The 20,071-nt window shown below is 32.3% G+C and overlaps 10 protein-coding genes and 6 pseudogenes across 16 annotated transcripts, besides 2 other annotated features; 7 read left to right on the top strand and 9 right to left on the bottom strand.

Annotated features, from left to right (window-relative positions):
• Positions 1 to 9,864: part of a mobile genetic element that runs on past the window's edge.
• Positions 180 to 653, bottom strand: TVAGG3_0527950 (uncharacterized protein; the record flags this gene model as incomplete). The annotated part of the gene is made up of 1 exon (XM_051237519.1): positions 180 to 653. The coding sequence occupies one exon, from the start codon at positions 651 to 653 to the stop codon at positions 180 to 182; it is 474 nt and encodes a 157-aa protein (XP_051095343.1).
• On the top strand, positions 745 to 1,776 carry TVAGG3_0527940 (organellar and viral DNA polymerase type B; the record flags this gene model as incomplete). Its single annotated transcript, XM_051237518.1, has 1 exon — positions 745 to 1,776. The coding sequence occupies one exon, from the start codon at positions 745 to 747 to the stop codon at positions 1,774 to 1,776; it is 1,032 nt and encodes a 343-aa protein (XP_051095342.1).
• TVAGG3_0527930 lies at positions 2,852 to 4,515 on the top strand (annotated as a pseudogene). The gene has a single exon. A coding segment is annotated over exon 1 (1,664 nt).
• Positions 4,584 to 5,496, bottom strand: TVAGG3_0527920 (annotated as a pseudogene). The gene has a single exon. A coding segment is annotated over exon 1 (913 nt).
• On the bottom strand, positions 6,076 to 6,333 carry TVAGG3_0527910 (uncharacterized protein; the record flags this gene model as incomplete). Its single annotated transcript, XM_051237517.1, has 1 exon — positions 6,076 to 6,333. The coding sequence occupies one exon, from the start codon at positions 6,331 to 6,333 to the stop codon at positions 6,076 to 6,078; it is 258 nt and encodes an 85-aa protein (XP_051095341.1).
• TVAGG3_0527900 (uncharacterized protein) lies at positions 6,830 to 7,477 on the top strand (the record flags this gene model as incomplete). Its single annotated transcript, XM_051237516.1, has 1 exon — positions 6,830 to 7,477. The coding sequence occupies one exon, from the start codon at positions 6,830 to 6,832 to the stop codon at positions 7,475 to 7,477; it is 648 nt and encodes a 215-aa protein (XP_051095340.1).
• TVAGG3_0527890 lies at positions 7,618 to 8,402 on the top strand (annotated as a pseudogene). Its single transcript has one exon. A coding segment is annotated over exon 1 (785 nt).
• Positions 8,433 to 8,903, top strand: TVAGG3_0527880 (repellent protein 1 family; the record flags this gene model as incomplete). The annotated part of the gene is made up of 1 exon (XM_001297321.1): positions 8,433 to 8,903. The coding sequence occupies one exon, from the start codon at positions 8,433 to 8,435 to the stop codon at positions 8,901 to 8,903; it is 471 nt and encodes a 156-aa protein (XP_001297322.1).
• Positions 8,952 to 9,188, top strand: TVAGG3_0527870 (uncharacterized protein; the record flags this gene model as incomplete). Its single annotated transcript, XM_001297320.1, has 1 exon — positions 8,952 to 9,188. One exon carries the CDS (start codon positions 8,952 to 8,954, stop codon positions 9,186 to 9,188), a length of 237 nt encoding a protein of 78 aa, XP_001297321.1.
• TVAGG3_0527860 (uncharacterized protein) lies at positions 9,362 to 9,682 on the top strand (the record flags this gene model as incomplete). The annotated part of the gene is made up of 1 exon (XM_001297319.1): positions 9,362 to 9,682. The coding sequence occupies one exon, from the start codon at positions 9,362 to 9,364 to the stop codon at positions 9,680 to 9,682; it is 321 nt and encodes a 106-aa protein (XP_001297320.1).
• A 1,161-nt stretch (positions 9,865 to 11,025) lies between the features above and the next one.
• Positions 11,026 to 20,071: part of a mobile genetic element that runs on past the window's edge.
• TVAGG3_0527840 lies at positions 12,121 to 13,238 on the bottom strand (annotated as a pseudogene). The gene has a single exon. A coding segment is annotated over exon 1 (1,118 nt).
• TVAGG3_0527830 lies at positions 13,635 to 14,446 on the bottom strand (annotated as a pseudogene). Its single transcript has one exon. A coding segment is annotated over exon 1 (812 nt).
• On the bottom strand, positions 14,976 to 15,296 carry TVAGG3_0527820 (uncharacterized protein; the record flags this gene model as incomplete). The annotated part of the gene is made up of 1 exon (XM_001301762.1): positions 14,976 to 15,296. One exon carries the CDS (start codon positions 15,294 to 15,296, stop codon positions 14,976 to 14,978), a length of 321 nt encoding a protein of 106 aa, XP_001301763.1.
• TVAGG3_0527810 lies at positions 16,196 to 16,906 on the bottom strand (annotated as a pseudogene). Its single transcript has one exon. A coding segment is annotated over exon 1 (711 nt).
• On the bottom strand, positions 17,083 to 17,655 carry TVAGG3_0527800 (uncharacterized protein; the record flags this gene model as incomplete). The annotated part of the gene is made up of 1 exon (XM_051237515.1): positions 17,083 to 17,655. One exon carries the CDS (start codon positions 17,653 to 17,655, stop codon positions 17,083 to 17,085), a length of 573 nt encoding a protein of 190 aa, XP_051095339.1.
• Positions 18,018 to 18,887, bottom strand: TVAGG3_0527790 (DNA/RNA polymerase superfamily; the record flags this gene model as incomplete). Its single annotated transcript, XM_051237514.1, has 1 exon — positions 18,018 to 18,887. One exon carries the CDS (start codon positions 18,885 to 18,887, stop codon positions 18,018 to 18,020), a length of 870 nt encoding a protein of 289 aa, XP_051095338.1.

Raw genomic sequence — 20,071 nt, 5'->3', positions numbered from 1 at the left:
AAGATTATGCAAAATTTCTGAAGACATACAAAGCATTTAAACAATATCTAAATGCTTCTAAAGATTATGCAAAATTTCTGAAGGTATATAAAGCTTATGAAAAAGCGTATGAAAAGTTTATACATTGGGGAATTGTTGTAAAATATCGATATGAAGACTAACCAAAAATATATTTTTGCTTAAATAGCTTCAGGGTCTATTTCTTCAACCATTTCACTTCCTTCGTCAATGTCAATAGAAGCTTCTTCAACCTTTGGTAAGAATTTATGTATAACATCTTTGTTCGTTATTGTCTTCAGAGATGAAGGATAATATTTCACATTTGTTTCACCTTTCTTATATTCTTTCTGTTCGGAAAGATTTAAAGCAATACTGAAGAAGTCAATGTTAGAGTTCTTTATGACAGTATAGTGTGTATCTTTGACATTCACGAAGAAACTCTTTTGTTTCAAAACTACTGCTAACTCTTGTGAAGTATAACGTTTGCGGTCAATGACGATAGCTAATGGTCTGACATACTGACCAAACTTAGATTCTTTCACAAACTTCTTGTTAAAGATAACATTAACGTTTGTAGCACCATTGAACTCATTCTTGATGGCAGTAGCGAGAGCATTGTATGAAAAGAACTTGCAATCTTGCATGTGTTTCATTAAAATAAAAATATTAAATTATTTTGAAAAATAACTTTAAAAAATCTAATCTAATTTTTTCAAAAAATATTTTTTTTATTTCCTACTAAAGATGTACCGGAAGTTGTCTAAGTTAGAACACTCGGAAATAAAACAACTTCTTACAGAAGCTAATATAGATGTTGCAAAGCATTACGCAACAAACAAAAAAGCACTCGCTGACTTCATTAAAGACTACAATGGTGAAATAACTTATGATAGAATTCATGAGTTCATAAAGCCGCAACGCGGCGAGGACGAAGTCCATGCAAGAGCATTTCCTTTAAATGACGTTGCTATTGACTTATATCATAGACGTTCAGTACCTCATGAAGTAAGAAGAGAAATGTTTGACATAACAAATGCAAACGTTGGTAAAACACGAAAGAGAGACGACACACTGAAACAACAGAGAAGAGAGATGTTTAAAAGTGCTATAGAACAAGTTCGCAAAGCTAACGATGTCATTCGTTCCATTGACGACAAACCAAAAGAAGGTGAGAGATGGTTAAAGAAAGATGAAGAGAATAGGAAGAGAAATGTGAAGTCAGGCAATAGACTCATTGACTTTAACATCGAAGCTTTAGATGAACCAAACAGAGACTACTTACACAAACATTTCGGTAAGGTTTTCATGAGACTCTTAGAGAAAATTAAAATAAACTCACAACAGAGATGGATGGTATGTTATAAACTTGGTGGAAAGTATGAATGTTCTACGTTAAACCTCAATAATATTGGAACATTACTACATCAGCTCTTGAAGGAGAACTTTATATCAGAGATAGAAGCAAATGCTGCAGGTATTGTTGAAATGCACTATGACTTCTTCTTGACAAACATAAAGAATCTTACTGAAATAAAGATGTATGATTTAACAGAATATGAAGGCTTAACGATGTCAGATGTAAAGAAAGGCAAACCAAAAAAGAGACCATATAGAGATGAAAGCACACTGACAAATGACCAGAAAGCCATTTTGGAAGCTCTTAAGCAAACAGGAAACCCAGCACTTATAGAAAGCTTTTGGAAAATAATGGTGAAAAGAAGTTTTATAAGAAGAGAAGCGGTCAGTTCTGGAAGTATCTTTGCAGATTACCTATAAATCTTGAACGCTATCAAATTTTCAATGAACTGAACAAAAGAACTGCAACACTTATGACAGAGGACAATTGTTTCGTTTATGCTTGCATTCAGGCTGGAGTAATGAAGAAACTATTGACCACATGAGAGAAGTCATTCGTGTTAGAGACTTTCCTCAAAGTAAAGTACAAGAAATTTCTGACGCAACAGGTATAGCATTTAATGTTACCATTGTTATTTCAATGACTCAAGACATAATGAAATAAAGAGATACATACCAAAAGAATGTGAAACTGTTAGAACTATTGACTTACTTCTTGTTGAAGACCACTACATGCTAAACGAAAGATTACCAATGACAACATATTTCATTCGCAACTATATAGAAATCTTGAAGGAGTGTGGTGGAATGAACATTGAGAAACAGATGAAGATTTATACAAAGAGAGAACAAATATGTAGTTCGTTATGATAGAACAACACCGTTATGGGATGTTATGAAACATTGTGGGAGTGCAAATATTTCGAACCTATTTCTTATGGAGAACTTTTCACATATACTACTGACTTATATAAACAGAACCTTGCACCATTTAAAGACTTGACATATGCTCCAAAGTATTGTGTACAACTGAAGAAGAAAGCCGAGTCAAAAGAAGTAAATAAAAATAAGTGCAAGTTCATTCCTGAGCACGTTTTTCTTTGCTGACTTTGAGTGTAGCACAGACGGCTTTCATAAAGCTTTTAACATCTGTTATGACAGTGAAGATGGTTCAGTGAGTGAAAGCATTTGGGGTCAGAACTGTGCAACAGAATTTTTGGAGCGACTTCCTGATAAGAGTTTAATATATTTCCATAACCTCAGTTATGACATAAACTTCATCTTAAGACACATGACAGAAGTGAAAGGAACTCCATCATTAAAGGTTCACGAACAATGCAAATAACTGGCTTATATAAAGGAAGGGCAATTATTATAAAAGACTCTTACAGTGTTATAAATAAGAAGCTTAAACTATTTCCTGCTATGTTTAATTTACAAACAGGACCGAAAGAAGTATTTCCATATAACTACTACAGCAGTGTTTTGTTAGCAAATGACAACAGAACTGGTGTCATTTCTGAAGCGTGTAAGTTTATCCGGATGCGGATACATTCATGAAAAACATAGATTCCATCAAAGTTGCAGAATAGATGAAAACCACTTCGACTTAGAAAAGTATAGCACATTTTATTGCAAACAAGATGTAAGAATTTTAAGAGAAGGTTTTGTTAAGTTCCGCAATGACATATTGAAAGAATTTGATTTAAACGTTTATGACTACGTTAGTATTTGTTCAATTGCTAACAAATTATTTGAGAACAGAGTGTACTTCCCGAATGGAAATTTATATGACCTCTCAAATAAACCAAGAGAATTTATTTCACGCTGTATTCAAGGTGGAAGATGTATGCTGTCAGATAACATGAAACAAAAGAGTAAAGAGAAACTCATTGCTGATTTCGACGCTGTTTCATTATATCCATCAGCTATAGCAAGACTTTATACTTTAGAAGGAATTCCAAAGGTTATGAAGAAAGAAATGTTAAGCAAGAGTATCTCATGAGACATTTATTCGATGACGACCAAAAGGAACCCATTGGTGAAAAGTTTATGTCTGGCTTCTTTGTTCTCATTAAGATAACAGAGATTGGCATACATAGACACTTTCCTTTAATAGTTTGTGACCCTGAACTAAATCCAGAACTTAACGTTCCCAGAAGTTCAAACACTTGCTGTTTAATGTATGTTGACCATATAACATTACAAGACCTCATAAAATATCAAGGTGTCAAATGTGAAGTGTTGCAAGGATACTATTACGATGGAAACAGAGATATTAGAATAAGAGATGAAGTAAAGAAGTTGTTTGAGTTAAGGTTAAAGTATAAGAAAGAAGGAAATCCTTTGCAAGAAAATATAAAGCTCATTCTGAACAGTATTTATGGCAAAACTATTCTATCTCCTATTGAGTCAAAAATAACCATAGTAAATGACAAAGATGCTATAAGATATGCCATCAGAAACTACAACCATATAGTGAAGTTCGAAGGTTTGGATGGTTCAGATAAAACTATTTTCAAGCTAACGAAAAGCATTTGCAGACACTTTAACTTCTGTCCACTTGGTGTTAATATTCTATCTATGTCAAAACGTATTATGAATGAAGTATTCTGTACTGCAGAAGATATGGGACTTCAAATCTTCTACCAGGACTGTGATAGCATGCATATTTTCAATGAAGACATACCAAAGCTTGCAGCAGAGTTTAAGAAGAGATACGGTAGAGAACTTATAGGAAAGAACCTTGGTCAATTTCATTCTGACTTCGCAGAAATAACACCTGGAAAACAAAGTTTAGCATACAAGTCAATATTTTGTGGAAAGAAGACTTACATAGACTTACTCACGAATGATTTAAATGAAGTTGCACTCCATGCACGTTGCAAAGGTGTCAAACAAGACGTCCTTGCTTTAACAGCAAATGAAATGTTTCCTGAAGCTATACAATGCTATTACAATGAAGATAAGAACATTCACATACCTGTTGGAACATATGACAAAGACTCCGAGTTCAGTTTAATGAAACTTTACAAAGCACTTTATGACGGTCAAGAGATTGCATTCGACTTATGTAAGTCTGCTACACCTGCATTTGAAGAGAAGTTTAACTTCTTAATAACGACTAAAACAAGCTTTATTCGTAAGTTGAAGTTCTGAGGTCATTTATTTTTGTCAGCAATGAGGTCATTCGTGATAAAAACAATGAGGTCATATATTTTTGTCATTTATGTATAACCATTGTCTCTCTTAAACTTTGAAATAGACAGCTTTGTTCTTCTTCCTTCTACATCTGTAATGTTTATATAATCTTTGTTATACTGTCTTAAGACATTCATTCGTCTGTATTGAGTTCCCATGAAATAGTAAAAGGCATCTTCACTTGGGACATAGTAGTAGTTCTCTAACGTGTGATATGAGTATTGTATAATTTCAACAGCGTCTTCAGGAAGAGAGTCAACAATGTCAAACCAATAGCCATTTGAACCAGAAATATTTCTCATGTTTTCTCTTCTTGTCGTCCATCTAAGTTCGAGATATGAAAGTCTCCTCTGTCTCTGTTTATATGGTCTACTTCACGAAGTCCTTCAGGGTTCGGAATGAAAGTTTCTGCAACTATTCTATGTTTCATCAGCTTGTGTTTGTTTAAATTTACACAAATATAACCATCTCCTTGGTCAAACTCACTAACAACTCTTTTATTGCTTATACGTCTAATTGGATAAGGGTACTCTGAAAAGATTTCATAGTCATTGTCATGTTCGAGTGTTTGCCAATGTCCTTCACCTTCCATGCCTTTCACTCAAATAAAATTTTCAGAAAAAAATAAAACTAGCGTAGATTTTACAATACTGCGATTGTAGAGTTTAAGAGTTGTGCTTCAATGTAGAGACAGTCCTTATGGTCTGGAGGTAAGAACACTGGGCAGTTATGGTCATGAGTGGAGAACATGTCTATCCAAAACTCACGATTGAAGCCAGTTAATTTATAGTATTTAGGGTTAGGAAGTGGTGAAGTTCTTGTATGACCAATGAACTCATTTTCAACTCCCTTACTTAAGTTTGAATATAATATAGCTTGCTTTCTATCCCAAATGCCAGGTGTTACAATCTTTGAAAATTCATTTTTCCTCGGAAGCATTGCATCATAATTGAAAACATTCTTGAAATCATCATTGGTTCAGAGATTTGAAATCTTATACGTAATGGATTTTCTTTCTCTTTAGCGACTTCATTGAATGGTGAGAATACAACAAACTGACAGTCATGTGTTCCATCTTCATTTTCATTAAATTCATAATGAAAGTCTATAAGTTGTGGCTGACTACCTTCTTCTTTCAGTTGTGCAAGAAACTCACGTAAAGGCTGTAAAGTTTGTACTTCAATGTTGAACTTTTTCTCGAACATTCATTAAATGAAATCATACATTGCAATGTTGTATCGTCTTTAAAGTATTTGTATATGTGAATGTTTTGGGCGCTTAAAGACTGTTCGTCATTTTCTATCTCGACTTGAAGTATAAAGTCAACCTTTCTGAAAGCACGTGTTATATACATAGATGTTATGCCAATGTACTTCTCTTCATTTATGTTCACAATCCAGTCTGTTGGAAACTTAAACGTTACTCTGTTCCCCTTTATTTTGACGTCAGGGTTTTCACTACTGAACGCAACAGATAAAGGTATTTGTCTATACATTTAATTCGATAAAAATAAACCATTTACTCTTTCTTTGCTTCAGCTTCTTTAGCTTTTGCTTCAGCTTCTTCTCTAGCTTTCTTCGCCAGCAGTGGGTTCTTTTGTCTTCCAGCAGCTAATGCAGCAAGTTGTTTTTCACTAAGTTTTCTCTTTGGTCTCTCTGGCTTTTGTTCTTGTTTTTGTTCCTTCAGTTCGGATAAAATTTGCTCACGAATTTCTTTCTTCAATGCTTCAACATCTATGACCCCTTGGGTCTTGTCCGTAGGGCTTGTCTGAGTCATTTGACTGCAGATAAAAAACAAAATTAAAACTTTAACCGATGTAAAATGAGCTTGTCAAAATCAGAGCGAGAGTCTATTATATTAAATGACGCAAGAGGAATACAACATCCTTTCTATTACGTAAGTCAGAGTAAAGATGGTAAAATATACGTAAGAAAAAGAAGGTTCCATTAGCGAATACAGAGAGCGACAACATTAAGGTGCATGGCACCGAGGCGAAGCCCATATAAAACCTTCTGTTCAAACTGAGCCACCAATAGAACCAGAAGAAAAGAAGCAGATGTACTTTCAATAACGAACCAAGAGCTTATTGCAAAGTTCGTGAATTTCATTGAAAACAAAACCGAGTCAAAGAACCCTGACCGCCAGTGAAAGAAGTTGAGACAAAAGAGAATGTACAGTTCATTGAAATGTCAAGAAACAACTTCCACCACGAATGCCAAGAAGAAGAGTGAGAATAATGAAGTAAATAGATATTTTTATCTGAAGTAAATACATGCAGAACGAACAGTTAAACGAATTTACTCCAGCAGAGCATATTCATCAGATTCGCTCATATTTCGATATCATAGACAATGCAGTTCAAATTGGTGACACTAATAGAAAATATTCTGACGCAAAGATTCCATCACAACCTGGAATTGCTAAAGATAACACATGGGTAACATTCAATCTCTCACCTCCTGGTGAAAATATGTTGGACCTTTACAATACATTCATTACGTATAAAATGGAAGGTCAATTTATTGTAGATAAAGAAATTGGTTCAGGTTCCAATAAAACAAACCCACCAGGATTTTGGATTGGTTTCGATGACGCTTTCTATGCAGTTGCTGGATATCAAATCCTTGCAAATGGTCGTATCGTATATTCTCAAGACAACGCAAGAGAAGAAGCATATATAACTTCAAACTCACAAACTACCGAACAAATAAAGAAAGTAGATGTTTTCTCAAAGACTCGACATGAAGATGTATGGAGTCATTCGGGAACATGCAGAACAGGACAAATTGTTAGTGGGCCGATTACAGCAGGAAAATCATTTGATTTTAAGCTTCGTTTAAGAATTCCTGTTAGAAGATTCCTTCCATTAGAAGCTATTCGATTTATTCCAGCTTTGCAGGAAACATTCAGCTTAAAGTAAAGTTCAGTAGCGACGCCTTACAATGCACATCTATATCTGTAAATGATATCATTGCTTTCAATCCAACTCTTAAAGTTGCATTTGCTTCAGATTCAAATCCACCGACAAATAAATTTGTTCCATGGAATGAACCATTCACTATGATAACGAAGGCAGTAGAAGCTAGTGGAACAGTTACTATTACAACTGTAAACCAGCAACTATTTCGAACAAAGATGGATTTTAATGAATGTTTCATTCATCCAAAGTCATTCTCTTTAGACCCTAACATTTATACAGAACTTGTAGAACATTATACAAACGAGGCTTTATGTTTTCCTGTTAAAGTTATGGATTGGATTCCTATGGACGGTTCATTCTCAAAGAATACAGATAGTTCAAGTGCAACATTTACAGCAGCTTATACGCCTATTAATGTTAAAAGTATTTGGGCACTATTTAGAAAGAAAGACAACTATTATGTTAATTTTGAGAACCCTAAGTTTAAATATCTTCAGCTTTCCATGGGAGCTTATGGAAATATGCCTGCAGAACCTGAAAAATCATATGGACCTGTATTTTATGAAATGGTTGCGAAGCCTGCAATACAAACAATGATATGATAGGATTTAATGAAGATGTTATGAGGTCATTGGTGGATGATGGTAGTGTGGAACATAAATGGGATAGCTATGACAACACACATTTCTTATGTGGTTTTCCAACAGAAGTGGACTTTTGCTTCCAGCAAGGTCAAACATCTACTGCTCCAATAACATACAAATTGACTGTTAAAGGACCTATTGAACTAGCAACTGAAAATGTACCAAAGCCACTTATTGGATTTATGAGGGATTGTTGCTTTGCCATTCAGGTGCGTGCTAATGGAATCCCAATAATAAGATTAGATGACTATAACTTAGCTGCGGACGACAGTGAGGAATAAAGGATGAACGTTTATTTTTAAAGCTTATAAATGAGTTCTTCATCAAGCTCTCGTGAACCTTCACCATCTGTGAAACAAACTTTACCAAACGATTATGGAGCACCTATTGAATATTTCTTACGAGCTGCACAATGGCAAAGAGCAGTCTCACCAAGGTTAGGTGTTCCACCAGCTCCTGTCAAAAATAGCATTTGGTCAAGTCCTTATATAAAATATGGTCACCCACTAGGTTTGCTAGCTACAGCAGTAGCAGTTATGATGTTGAAAAGAAATAAAGCAAATGTTGTAAATAATACTGAAGTAGCTGAAGTTAAACAAACTCCGACACCTTCACCAAAACCAACGTCAAAACCAACGCCTACACAAGCAAAACCTTCAATGACTCCTGAACCTATGGAAGTACAAACTCCTGTTCAAAAGTCAACTCCTAAACCGACTCCAACATTTAAACCAGAACCTACTCCTCAAATAAATCGTAAAACTCCTGCGTTTCCTTACTGAAAAAATAACGTTATTTTTATTTAATATTAAAATTTTATTTAGAGTAAAATGACGACTAAAGTCACTGAAGCAATGAAACAAAAGTTTTTGGTAGAATACATTAAATCAGGAACTATTCCAGAAGGTTTTTACATTCCTACTATGAAGGATGGTAGAGTTCAGTTTAGAAAGATAAAGCAACCATTAGATAAAGAAGGAATTTTGAGAAAGATTAAACTTTATGAGGACAATATTGCTGAACTTAAGAAGAAGCTAGAAGAGTTGGAGAAAGGAAGAGAGTTATAAAGCAATGAATTCAACAGGGTAGAAATGAGGTTAGAAATCGGGTTAGATCTAACCATCTACCCTAAATTTATTTTTGTGCTATGTTTTCATACGCGTGAAGGTAGTGATATCATTAATTTTTAAGTTTATTTTTTATTTTATTTTTATTTTATTTTTATTTTATTTTTATATAAATGACGAAAACTATTGAGATAACAAACTACAACGGTCATGAGTTCAAGAATTTGTTCTTCGTTCCTCGTGAAAATACATTCTATCAGATACGATGGAGAAAGGGTAAAGTTAGTTTGAGCGTTTATGAAGGAATGAAGAATGAAAAGTTTATACAAGCATACGATACAAACGGTAAGCGTGTTTCATTAGCTTTGTCAAAACTTACTAACATTTATTTTGACAGTGATTTTGACCTATATGAAGAAGAAAGTGAGTCAGAAGAATATGAACTATTGTGTGAAGCACAGCAATGGGAAGAGTTGCAATACTTTTGTAAGTGAGAACGTTTATTTTTTACAGTAGTGAGGTGAAGTGGTTGGCGGTTTTGTAAATATTTAAGGTTAAGTTGGTGTTGTCGTTTGTGTTGTAAAATATACGTTAACGGTTTTGTAAAGTGTCAAATTCACATATAATGGGTAAGGTGGAGCGTAGTGCCTCAGTACACATGATATGTATTCTATCTAATTTAACAGTTAGCGGAATTTATAATGTTACTCTCGTTTCTGTGAGTGGTAAATTTAATCCCATTCTTTTAGACCCTTCAGATTATATATCATTTATTAAAGATGACCTTGAAAAAACGTATGATATGTATATAAATAATGTGATAGCGAAGTGGGATATTAACATGATTTTAAGTTATTTAAATGAATCATTTATCGTATGGTATGAAGAAAATTTTAAATCAAAACCCGATAAACTTTTTGAACTTGATGAAATAAATAACCTTATTAAATTTCCGCTGAAAATTAAATTTTGTACTCCTCATCTTCGTTCATTGTTGGGGATATTAAATTTTGAAAAAGATGTTGGGGATGTTTTGTATTCTGACACTGGTTCCAATTTCATTTTAATCAAATGTGATAAAGTTAATACCCCAATGAGATTTTCACATCAAACATTAGACCCTAACTCTTACCCATCAATACAAAACATTTTATCCATCAACTTAAACACATTTTCTTTATCATATCCGTTTCAATTATCCGGGAATTCATTTATTCTTCATTCAAAAGATTTATCAAATATTAAATTTAGAATAACTGACCTATTTGATTGTGATTTAGAATTTATGAATGAAATATTATGGCAATTTCAAATAGAGAAAATAGCTGATGAGATAACGGATTAAATATTTATTTTTAAATCGTAATAAATGATTAAACAACAGCAACTTAAGGCGCAAAGCGCCCAGGTCCTTCAGACCATTACATACGCCACATATGCATATAATTCAAAGACGGCAGAACAAACGCAAAGGTTGAAATATGGAGATTTGGAGATAGTATTGAAAAATGACCATTTCGAATTCGTTTGCAAAGGTGGTGCAGTGATATCAAATATAAAAGAAATTTTATTTATGAATTCAAAAATTAAAGGAATAACGGATGATATAACATCAATTCCACCAGAAGAACAGAGATATTACGCATTAAATGCATTTCCTAAAGTTTTGAAGATTGGAAGATTTAATTTAAATGAGGAATTCATAGAAGGTTTCCTAAATGACATAATGAAGAAGGTGGATAAGGAATACGTTAACGATGAAGTAAATAAGAGAGCAGATTTAGTTTATGTTGATGAAAAAGATAATGAAATTAAAGAAAAGGTTGAATGGTATCATGAATGGACATTGGAGACTTTTAAAGTTAAAGCTGATACAGAATGGGTTTCAGGATGTTTAGACCTTAAAGCAGATAAGGAATACGTTAATACTGAATTAAATAAGAAAGCAGATTTAGTTTATGTTGATGAAAAAGATAATGAAATTAAAGAAAAGGTTGAATGGTATCATGAATGGACATTGGAGACTTTTAAAGTTAAAGCTGATACAGAATGGGTTTTCAGGATGTTTAGACTTAAAGCAGATAAAACTTATGTTAACGATGAGTTAGAGAAGAAAGCAGATAAAACAGAGCTTCAAACATTAAAGACTGAAATACTTCAAACATTATATCCTATAGGCTCTATTTATACATCAATGAACTCAACAAATCCCGCAACAGTTCTGGGTTTTGGTACATGGCAGCAGATTGTAGACAAATTCTTATACTGTGCTAACTCTTCAAAGCAAACAGGAGGCTCAAAGAAAATTAAAGAAGCAAACCTTCCGCCGCATAAGCATACAGGAACTACAAACTTTTCTGGCGACCATATACACTCATTAAGAGACCACCCATTATACAACTCAGACTATGAAGCCGGTCATGATGTTTTATCTCCAGCTTATAACGATTCAACAAAAAAGACTTTTCGACCAACTGAACCAGGAGGAAATCATTCACACACTTTCACAACAAATCCAACAGGCTCGGGTGAAGATTACATGCCACCTTATATGACTGTATTCGCATGGTTCAGAGCTGCTTAAAGTCCTGAGCTCCAAAAGAGCGAACAACATGACATTTAGACAACAGGTACGAAAGGAGGAAGGCATTTATGAATTATTTTTGAATAACTGAAGGTGTCACTACGTCACCATGTGTCACCTGGTTAATTAACTTCTCTTAAAAATGATGACAACATGACATTTAGACAACAGATACGAAAGGAGGAAGGCATTTATGAATTATTTTTGAATAACTGAAGGTGTCACTACGTCACCATGTGTCACCTGGTTAATTAACTTCTCTTAAAAATGATGACAACATGACATTTAGACATCACAGCAGGATTAATGCAAAAATAAATTCCAATCATACTTTATACTGCAAGACCTTCAGGTCTCGCCGCTTAGCGGCTCATTTACAGGTATTTCATCGTCAGTAAATGAATCCTCATTATCGTTGGTTCAACCTGTTTATATAATCCTTTCATTTCTTCTTTCAAAACATAACACCATGTTTGTTTACCATCTATTCTTCTCTGTTTCCTTTCACATTTATCCTTAATGCTCATTTGAAAGTTTTTGTCTTTCATGTCTGATGGTTTGCAGAATAGAGCATTTTTACACGTCATACCTGCACACAATTCATCATAATGTGTATTTATCCATTCATCTAAAGGATTTGTTGATAATTCAATTAAATCTTGTTTGGCTTCAGTCATCGGTATGATTCGTACATTAAATGATGAAAGGTCATATTGCATAAAATACGTCAGTAAATTATCATAAAATTCCTTAGTGCATGAATTCATTAAATTCTTGAAGTAATCAAATTGACCCTTGAATTTACCATTAACTCTTAAAACTACGTATCTTCTGTCTCCAACTTCAATTTTGACAGGGTAGACGTTATTAGTTACCAAAATGAAATTGGCAACATTCTGAGCAGTTCTTCTGGGTTGATTCTTTTCATTAATTCTAATCGCATTATCCGTAATAATTGATTTCAAAGCGTTGAAGTTTGCGAGTCTGTCTTCACCTACATTCTTGAGTTCATTAAGTACAAGAAACATTTTATTCTCAACTACTGAGTTGAAATTACCCGTTAGCTCACCTATTTCAGTAATGTTTTTACATGAATAACCGGCGAGAAGTTCAGAAATAATGTTTGTAAATCTGTTTTTACCTGTTCCCTGAAGTCCTTTCAAAATAATTGCTGTTTCATTCTTGATACCAGGATGTTGAATCATTGATGCAATCCAGCCGAGAAGGTATTTATACACTTCATCATTATTATCACAAATGGCTTCTTTAATGAAATCCATAAACATCTCAATTTTTGAGTAATCAGGCTTTTCAAGAATGTTGTATTTATAACCTTGAAACGTTGAGAAAACATCTGGGGAATCAGATTTAAAGCAAACACCCTTAACGGTTAATGAAGACAATTGATTTAGTAGTACGTCCCATGCTGTTATGGTTTTACCTTCTTCTTTAAATAATTTAATCATTTTAAGTGACTCTTTCATGTTTGATTGAAGAACGAATGATATTTGATTCATTTTGTCGTGTATGTTGTAATCTTTCTGAATGAAGTATTTGTTTCCACAATCTACAAAACGGATTACACGTGATAAATCCTCAATTACTTCAGAACTGTTTTTATACTGATGATTTTCAGCCTTGCGTCTAATATCTGTTATCAAAAACGAGTCATCAAGTTTTATATCAAATGTTATTTTTGGCTTACGTAATAAAGGTAAAACGTATTCATCATAATATTCCTTTTGATATAGTTTCAGAATCTTCACCAAAACAAATGGAGAAGTCATTAGATGTGTATATCTACTACGTGCTTTTTCAAAATTACTTTTTGCATTTTCTGTTAAGCTGCAGAAGTTATAAACGTTATCGTATGCTTCATTAATTAAATGATTAGGTAACGAATTAATTGCTTGAAACAGTGTGAATAATGTAACTTCTTTTTCTAAATTCATGTTTCCACCGTCATTATGTACTTCAAAATCACTGATGCCATCAACTATGCTCTGGGCAAGTTTATCGTCAATGTTTACATCTTTGTTTTCATTCATGATAGTCTTTATTTCTTCGTTCTTCTGTTCAACTCTTACCTTAATATTCAAATCATTTAATATATCATTCACTGTTCTAGTTAATGTTGAATCATAACTTCCACGAATGAATGAGTATGTTTTGATTGGTTCTGTTGCATTCTTGCGAACTCTTGAATCAGCCATAACCACTAAAGAACGCTTTGAATCATCAATAGAAGTCATGATATCGATATCATAATCATTGCAGGAATAGCATTTAATCATTCTGTTCGAAACTGCATAGAAGAAATTAGTGTTACAATAAATGTGAAGACCTCCTGAAGCGGTTTTAACGATAACATCTTTATCCGAAAGTTTTGATAGAATGTCTTTTCTAACTGTTTCTTTAAGTTCATCATTGTATGATTTATTGATATCAACATCTATAATCGTTAAATTTGAAATTTTATTTACTATAATAAAGCCATACCAGTTTTCCTTCCTCTTCCTCCATCGTGTTTGAGGTAGTTATGTAAATCAATCTTGTTTTCACCAATTCTTTCGTTGAGGGTTTTAGTTTCTGCCACAACTAATTCCTCAGCTAATGAATCAATAACTTTTTCATCAGAAACGATATAGTTGCTGTTGTTGTTTGTTGTTGTCATTTATATAGGAATAAAAAAATAAAAATAATTTTAAAACTAACTTTATTTTTGGACTGCATCAAATTTCCTGGACTGTTGTCTAAATGTCATGTTGTCATCATTTTTAAGAGAAGTTAATTAACCAGATGACACATGGTGACGTAGTGACACCTTCAGTTATTCAAAAATAATTCATAAATGCCTTCCTCCTTTCGTATCTGTTGTCTAAATGTCATGTTGTCAGTAATTTTAAGAGAATTTTGTTATTCAAAAATAAATTTTCTTATCATTCAAATTAACTAAAGATGAACTTAATAAAATGATGATAAAATAACTGATAACAAAATTTTATTTTTATATAAATGGATACCCACAAGCTCAAAATTTACCACGAATCATAACAAGGGAGGAAATGATAAAAATGATGCAAGAACGAATTAAAAACAACAAACCACGAAAACCGAGAAGATGCGGTTATGCAGTAATGATGGAAAGAAGAACCCAGAAGGGTTCGGCGTCTCGAAGAGACGTTGTCGAAGAGGAATAAAAATTAAATTTGGATAGAGTTTAAAAATTCATCTTTATTAAATTCATCTCTTCCAATCAATTTATTTATTCTATTAAATTCTTTTATTTTTGCTTCACTCAGTTTAAGGATTGAACGGTATGTTTCTAATTTTTCGATTATTTCTTTCCTCTCTTTATCGTTTTCAATTACTTTAGTTTTATGGGCATCAGCCCCACCGCATTGCGGCTTCTTTTTGTAATAGCATATTTTTGATTTAATTCTGTTTAGTTTCTTTTTATATTCATTGTCTGGACTCTGAATTTTAATTGAATCAGGACTCTTGGCTGCTTTGTTGTCACTCATTTCTTACGAAATAAAAAAATTAAATATTATTTAAATATAATGGAGTAATAAAATAAATCGGAATTTCTATTAATTTATTGTCAACTTCAACTAATGCATTGCCGTTAATATATCTAACAAATTCAGCTATTGTGTCAAATCTTCGTCTTCTTTTTGTCATTGATTTATTAGTTTTTCCATAATCGAGATGAATCAAAACTTTATCCCCTTGTTTAAAATTCATGAGCCCCGAATTAATTAGTTCACGTTTAACATCATTTAACCTTTCCATTTGCTTTCTAATATATTCCCATTCTTTTGAAATATCATTTTTCATTTCCACTGGTTTCATGTTTATAGTTCTATGCCATGTATTATTGTAATAATATACTAACTGTTGTATGATGGAGTCATGATTTCCATCCCAGTATATCTGACCGTTAACCCCTAACGCATCTCTAAGAGTTCTCATTGCCGCATCAACTATTTTATTATGAAACGTATATGGAGAGGATGAGAAGTAAAAATTAATTTGTGGGAAATAATGAATCATAGTTGCCTGAAATCCTTTATCACCATCACCCCTGATATTATCTACTCTTTCATGATCTAGTAAGTATTGAATAGCTCTTCTTGTTTCCTGTTCTGTTTTCCCTTTCACTGGAATGCAATATAAATATCTAGTGTTAATGTTAATGGCAAATAAATAAGTAACGTTTCCTTTTGAATATTCCAGATGATCTATTTCGTATGAATATGGATATGGTGCAAATGAAGGGCGACTAAATTTTTCCTTTAACGGTTGAATTTTCGGGTCAATTGGTTTATTTAATATCTTGAAATCCTTTTTAAAATCTTTTTGCTTCTTTAATGTTTGAAATGGATATAATAAAGTGAATGATGAAGGATTAACTGAAGGAGGGGGAGGTACTGTCGTTGGAGGTTTTGGTATTGCAAGTGGTTTAATTTTATCTGCTTTGATTTTGGATGATGAAGTTTTAGTTGTTGATTTTCCTTTCATTAATTCTGGATGTATTCTATTCATTTGTTTTAAATATGCTGTATATAAAGGTTTGATATACTTTCCCACTTCGAGTTTATGTTGAAGGATGAATTCCAAAAGTTGATCTTCATTTAAAAGTCGGGCTGAATATGGTTTAACTAATGAATCATAAATTAAAGCTTGTGCTTCATTTATGGTCTGAAGGACCTGGGCGTTTTGCACCTTTAGCTGTTGAACATTTGCTACTTTCTCTTTTGGTGTTGTTTTCGGCTTTTTTCTTTTGTTTTTGTTCCTTTGGCTTTTGCGGCTCAGGATTATATAATTTATATAATTCATCAATATCTTCTTCTGTTAATACTTTATTTTTGAAATCTTTCAACTGTTTAAGTTGTGATTTAGTTTTTCCCTTTGTATATTCATTATTTTTAATTTTGTCTTTAATTTCAGAAATTATTTTATCATGATATTTCAAAATTTCATTTTTATAATATGAATAATAATAATCCATATCATCATCCGTTATATTGTTATTATGTTTTTGGAGATATGATTTTAATTCATAATAATTAAGAAAATTTTGATTAAATACTAAATCATCAATTAAATTTTCTAAATCTGCGTTATCCATTTATATAAAAATAAAATAAATGTTTTAAGGGTGCCCACCTCTTTGAATCATAGTATCAAAACCATTATTTACATATTGAATCGCATCATTCAACGGTTCCTTTTGTCTCTTCTGTGGCATTTTATTAAAAATAAAATTTTAAATTCATGACTCAACCCCTACGTTTTTAAATTATATTAAATAAATGGCATACAACATCCATTTTCACAACATACAGCCTTAGTGTGTGCTCCTGTTAATGCAGTCTTACCGATTGTTAAGCGAGTCATTGACCCGTTTTTAAGTTGTAAATTAATATTCTGACCATCGAAAATAACTTTATCATTTATTATATCCAAATAATTTTTAGGTGTTAATTGCTTGTTTTGTCGTAAACTAACACCTTTCATTTTTTGTGCAATCTTTTTAAAATCACTTCCATCAATTGAACCGTTGAATGATGTATAACACATAGGGCATAAAGCAACCATGTTATCACCTTGTTTCTCAATTGCTAAACCCAATAACTTCTTCTCATGTGCTTTTTCTTCAGCTTTATTCTTTAATTTAGGTTTAAATTTCTCATCAAAACAGAAGAAATCAAAAGGTGCGAATTTGAAAATGTTTTTATCATAAAATTGTTTATCGGTAACAATTGCTTGAAATGCTTGAGTGTTAGGAAGACTTGGATCGCCAGCGATTGCCCAATAAGATGAATCAGTATCACCTTCAATGAAATGAAAACGATTAACATCCATGCATTTATACATAAAATCATAAATGAAAACAAATACCAGTATTTAGCATTATCTAAAGTGAAGAATGCCTCTTGTAAACATGTATCACATCTATAAAATCTATCTTTAAGCATCACTTGATATGTATCTTCACCTATTTCTCTTATGTTTTTAAACTTATTTGACATACATGCAACGCGTGCCTTCTGTGCATTCATTATTTTAGTCTTTGCGTAATTTTGCGTATTCATTGCATCGTAACCATATGATCCATTAAGCGAAATCTTGCAAAATAAACTTTTTCCTTTATTTCCTTCTAATTCAGCCTTTTGTCTTTCGTTCATAAATTCGTTCGCAAATTCATTAAAACAAGTGTTTTTAGTAAATGTTAAAATTTATTGAATATCATCGATGATAAAATGAAATCTGTCTATTAGATACCAAAGATAATAAGAAGAAAATGGTTGATATTGGTTGTGTGTTGATGCTAACTGAGTTAATTTCCTCTGTTTCTGGTCAACTGGTAGATTGTTTGATTTCATGTAATTATACATAAAACTGCCATTTGTTTTTTCATCTGTGATAATATCTAAGTTTCTTATTATCGGTAAAAAGTTAATGTAATCATTAATGTATTTTTCATCAATGTGACCCTTTACTTCAGCCACGAATAAAGTATTTTTCTTTCTAATAATTCCCAGTGCTTTTGCTTTCTTTGTTGCTGTATCACAAATGATAACACCATTCAATCTTCCCGGCATATACATTTTATGGTCAGTATATTGAATGAAATCATGAGGATTAGATGAAAATGATGAAGGATATAATGAATTAAAGTCAACACCAACGAAATGAGTCATAATGTTGGTGGTGTCCTCATTTGATACAGTTTTAGTTTCTGGACTATATGAAAGTTTATTAATGTGCGTGATTCCTTTAAGATTAACACGATGTTGAACATTTGATAGACCACCAGTAATTCCATTACGGAGAATGTGATAAGCTTCAAATGAATCTAAAGTCATTGGTAAATTATTTTTTAATGTATAATTTCTTAAATTGATTCTTAAACGTTGAACATCTTCATCTTTATTTGATTTTACGACATTGCAATAACAACACATTAACTGACAATTTTCTTTAGTATGTGGTTTTTCATTATCGATTCTATCCAATGTTGGTTTATTTGCATATGTAAACGCTTTACCACACATTTTGCATTTAGATGAAAGGATTAAATCGTGATAGTATTGAAAATCATCCATTGAAACATTATTTTTAGTATCTCTTTCTGCTTTTTCATCTTGTTTCTTATATGATTCAATTTTATATTTCCAATACTTTTTCGTTAATTCAAAACTTGATTCTATCTCTTCCTCAGGATATTTTTCATTAGGATTAAAGTCTTTATATGCTAAAGCGTAACGAATCATTGAAGCATTCGATGATAAAGAAAGATTATGAAGCATATCAATTTTATAAACAAATGTTTCTTCAATAATTTTATCGATTGGGTCAATCATAATTTCAACATCTTTATTGCAATAATGAATAAAATATTCTAATCTATTCTTAAAATTTTTAGCATCATTGAGATATATTTGATAATCACTATCTGATATAGTTTCTTGAGTTAATGCTGAATAAAATGAATCTTGAGTGAATGGTTCCTCTTTATATAATTCTTCTTCGTAATTTTCCCACGTGATGAATTGATAAGGGAAAAAGGATTTAACACGTGATTTATTGTTTCCGAAATCTTGAGTGAATTGGTCTAATGTCCCACCCGCTATATAATTTCTGATGTCAATAAATCTCAATTCATATGGAGCGTTTGTTTTCTTTACAATGACTTGCTTAAATTGTGAAGATGAACCCAGCATTGATTTTATTTTCCATTTTGCAGTGTTTAAATCACGAAGAATTAAATTTAAATCAAACTTTCCCGAATTAAAACCTATGATATTCACTTTATTGAATTCCTCATCTAGAAGTTCTTTAAATGCTTCCTTCTGTTTTTCATTTAATGTATGGGACAAAGTCCCCGCCGTTTGCAATTTCAATAATTCATTGTATTGACTCATATTTGATTTAGCAACTAATGAACAGGTTGAAAATAAAAACTCAATCCAATCAGAAATAAAAGAATCACTCGAAGTTAAGCAAAAATTCCTCGTATATGTTTTATCGTTTAATTGAACCGTTGATGATACCATGAATGGTTTTAAGTAAGCGTTCAAAGTTGCACACTCAGAAAGTTGTAATTCTTCTTTAGTCTCTAATGTTTCGAAGTCAAAAGTAATATAATATCTTGTCGGTTGATAATATTCCTGCAAATTATGAGCTAATAACCACTGATATATCTTCTGTTTCGTAATATGTGGTGCATATGGTTGCTGTGTCTTTTGCAACTGAACGTCTTGAATTAATCTCCCATTATTTTCTTTAC

This window comes from Trichomonas vaginalis, chromosome II, assembly GCF_026262505.1.
Source record: "Trichomonas vaginalis G3 chromosome II, whole genome shotgun sequence".
Lineage (NCBI taxonomy): Eukaryota > Parabasalia > Trichomonadida > Trichomonadidae > Trichomonas > Trichomonas vaginalis.
The sequence above is the reverse complement of the archived record's forward strand: the minus strand, read 5'-3'. Positions and strand labels throughout refer to the sequence as shown.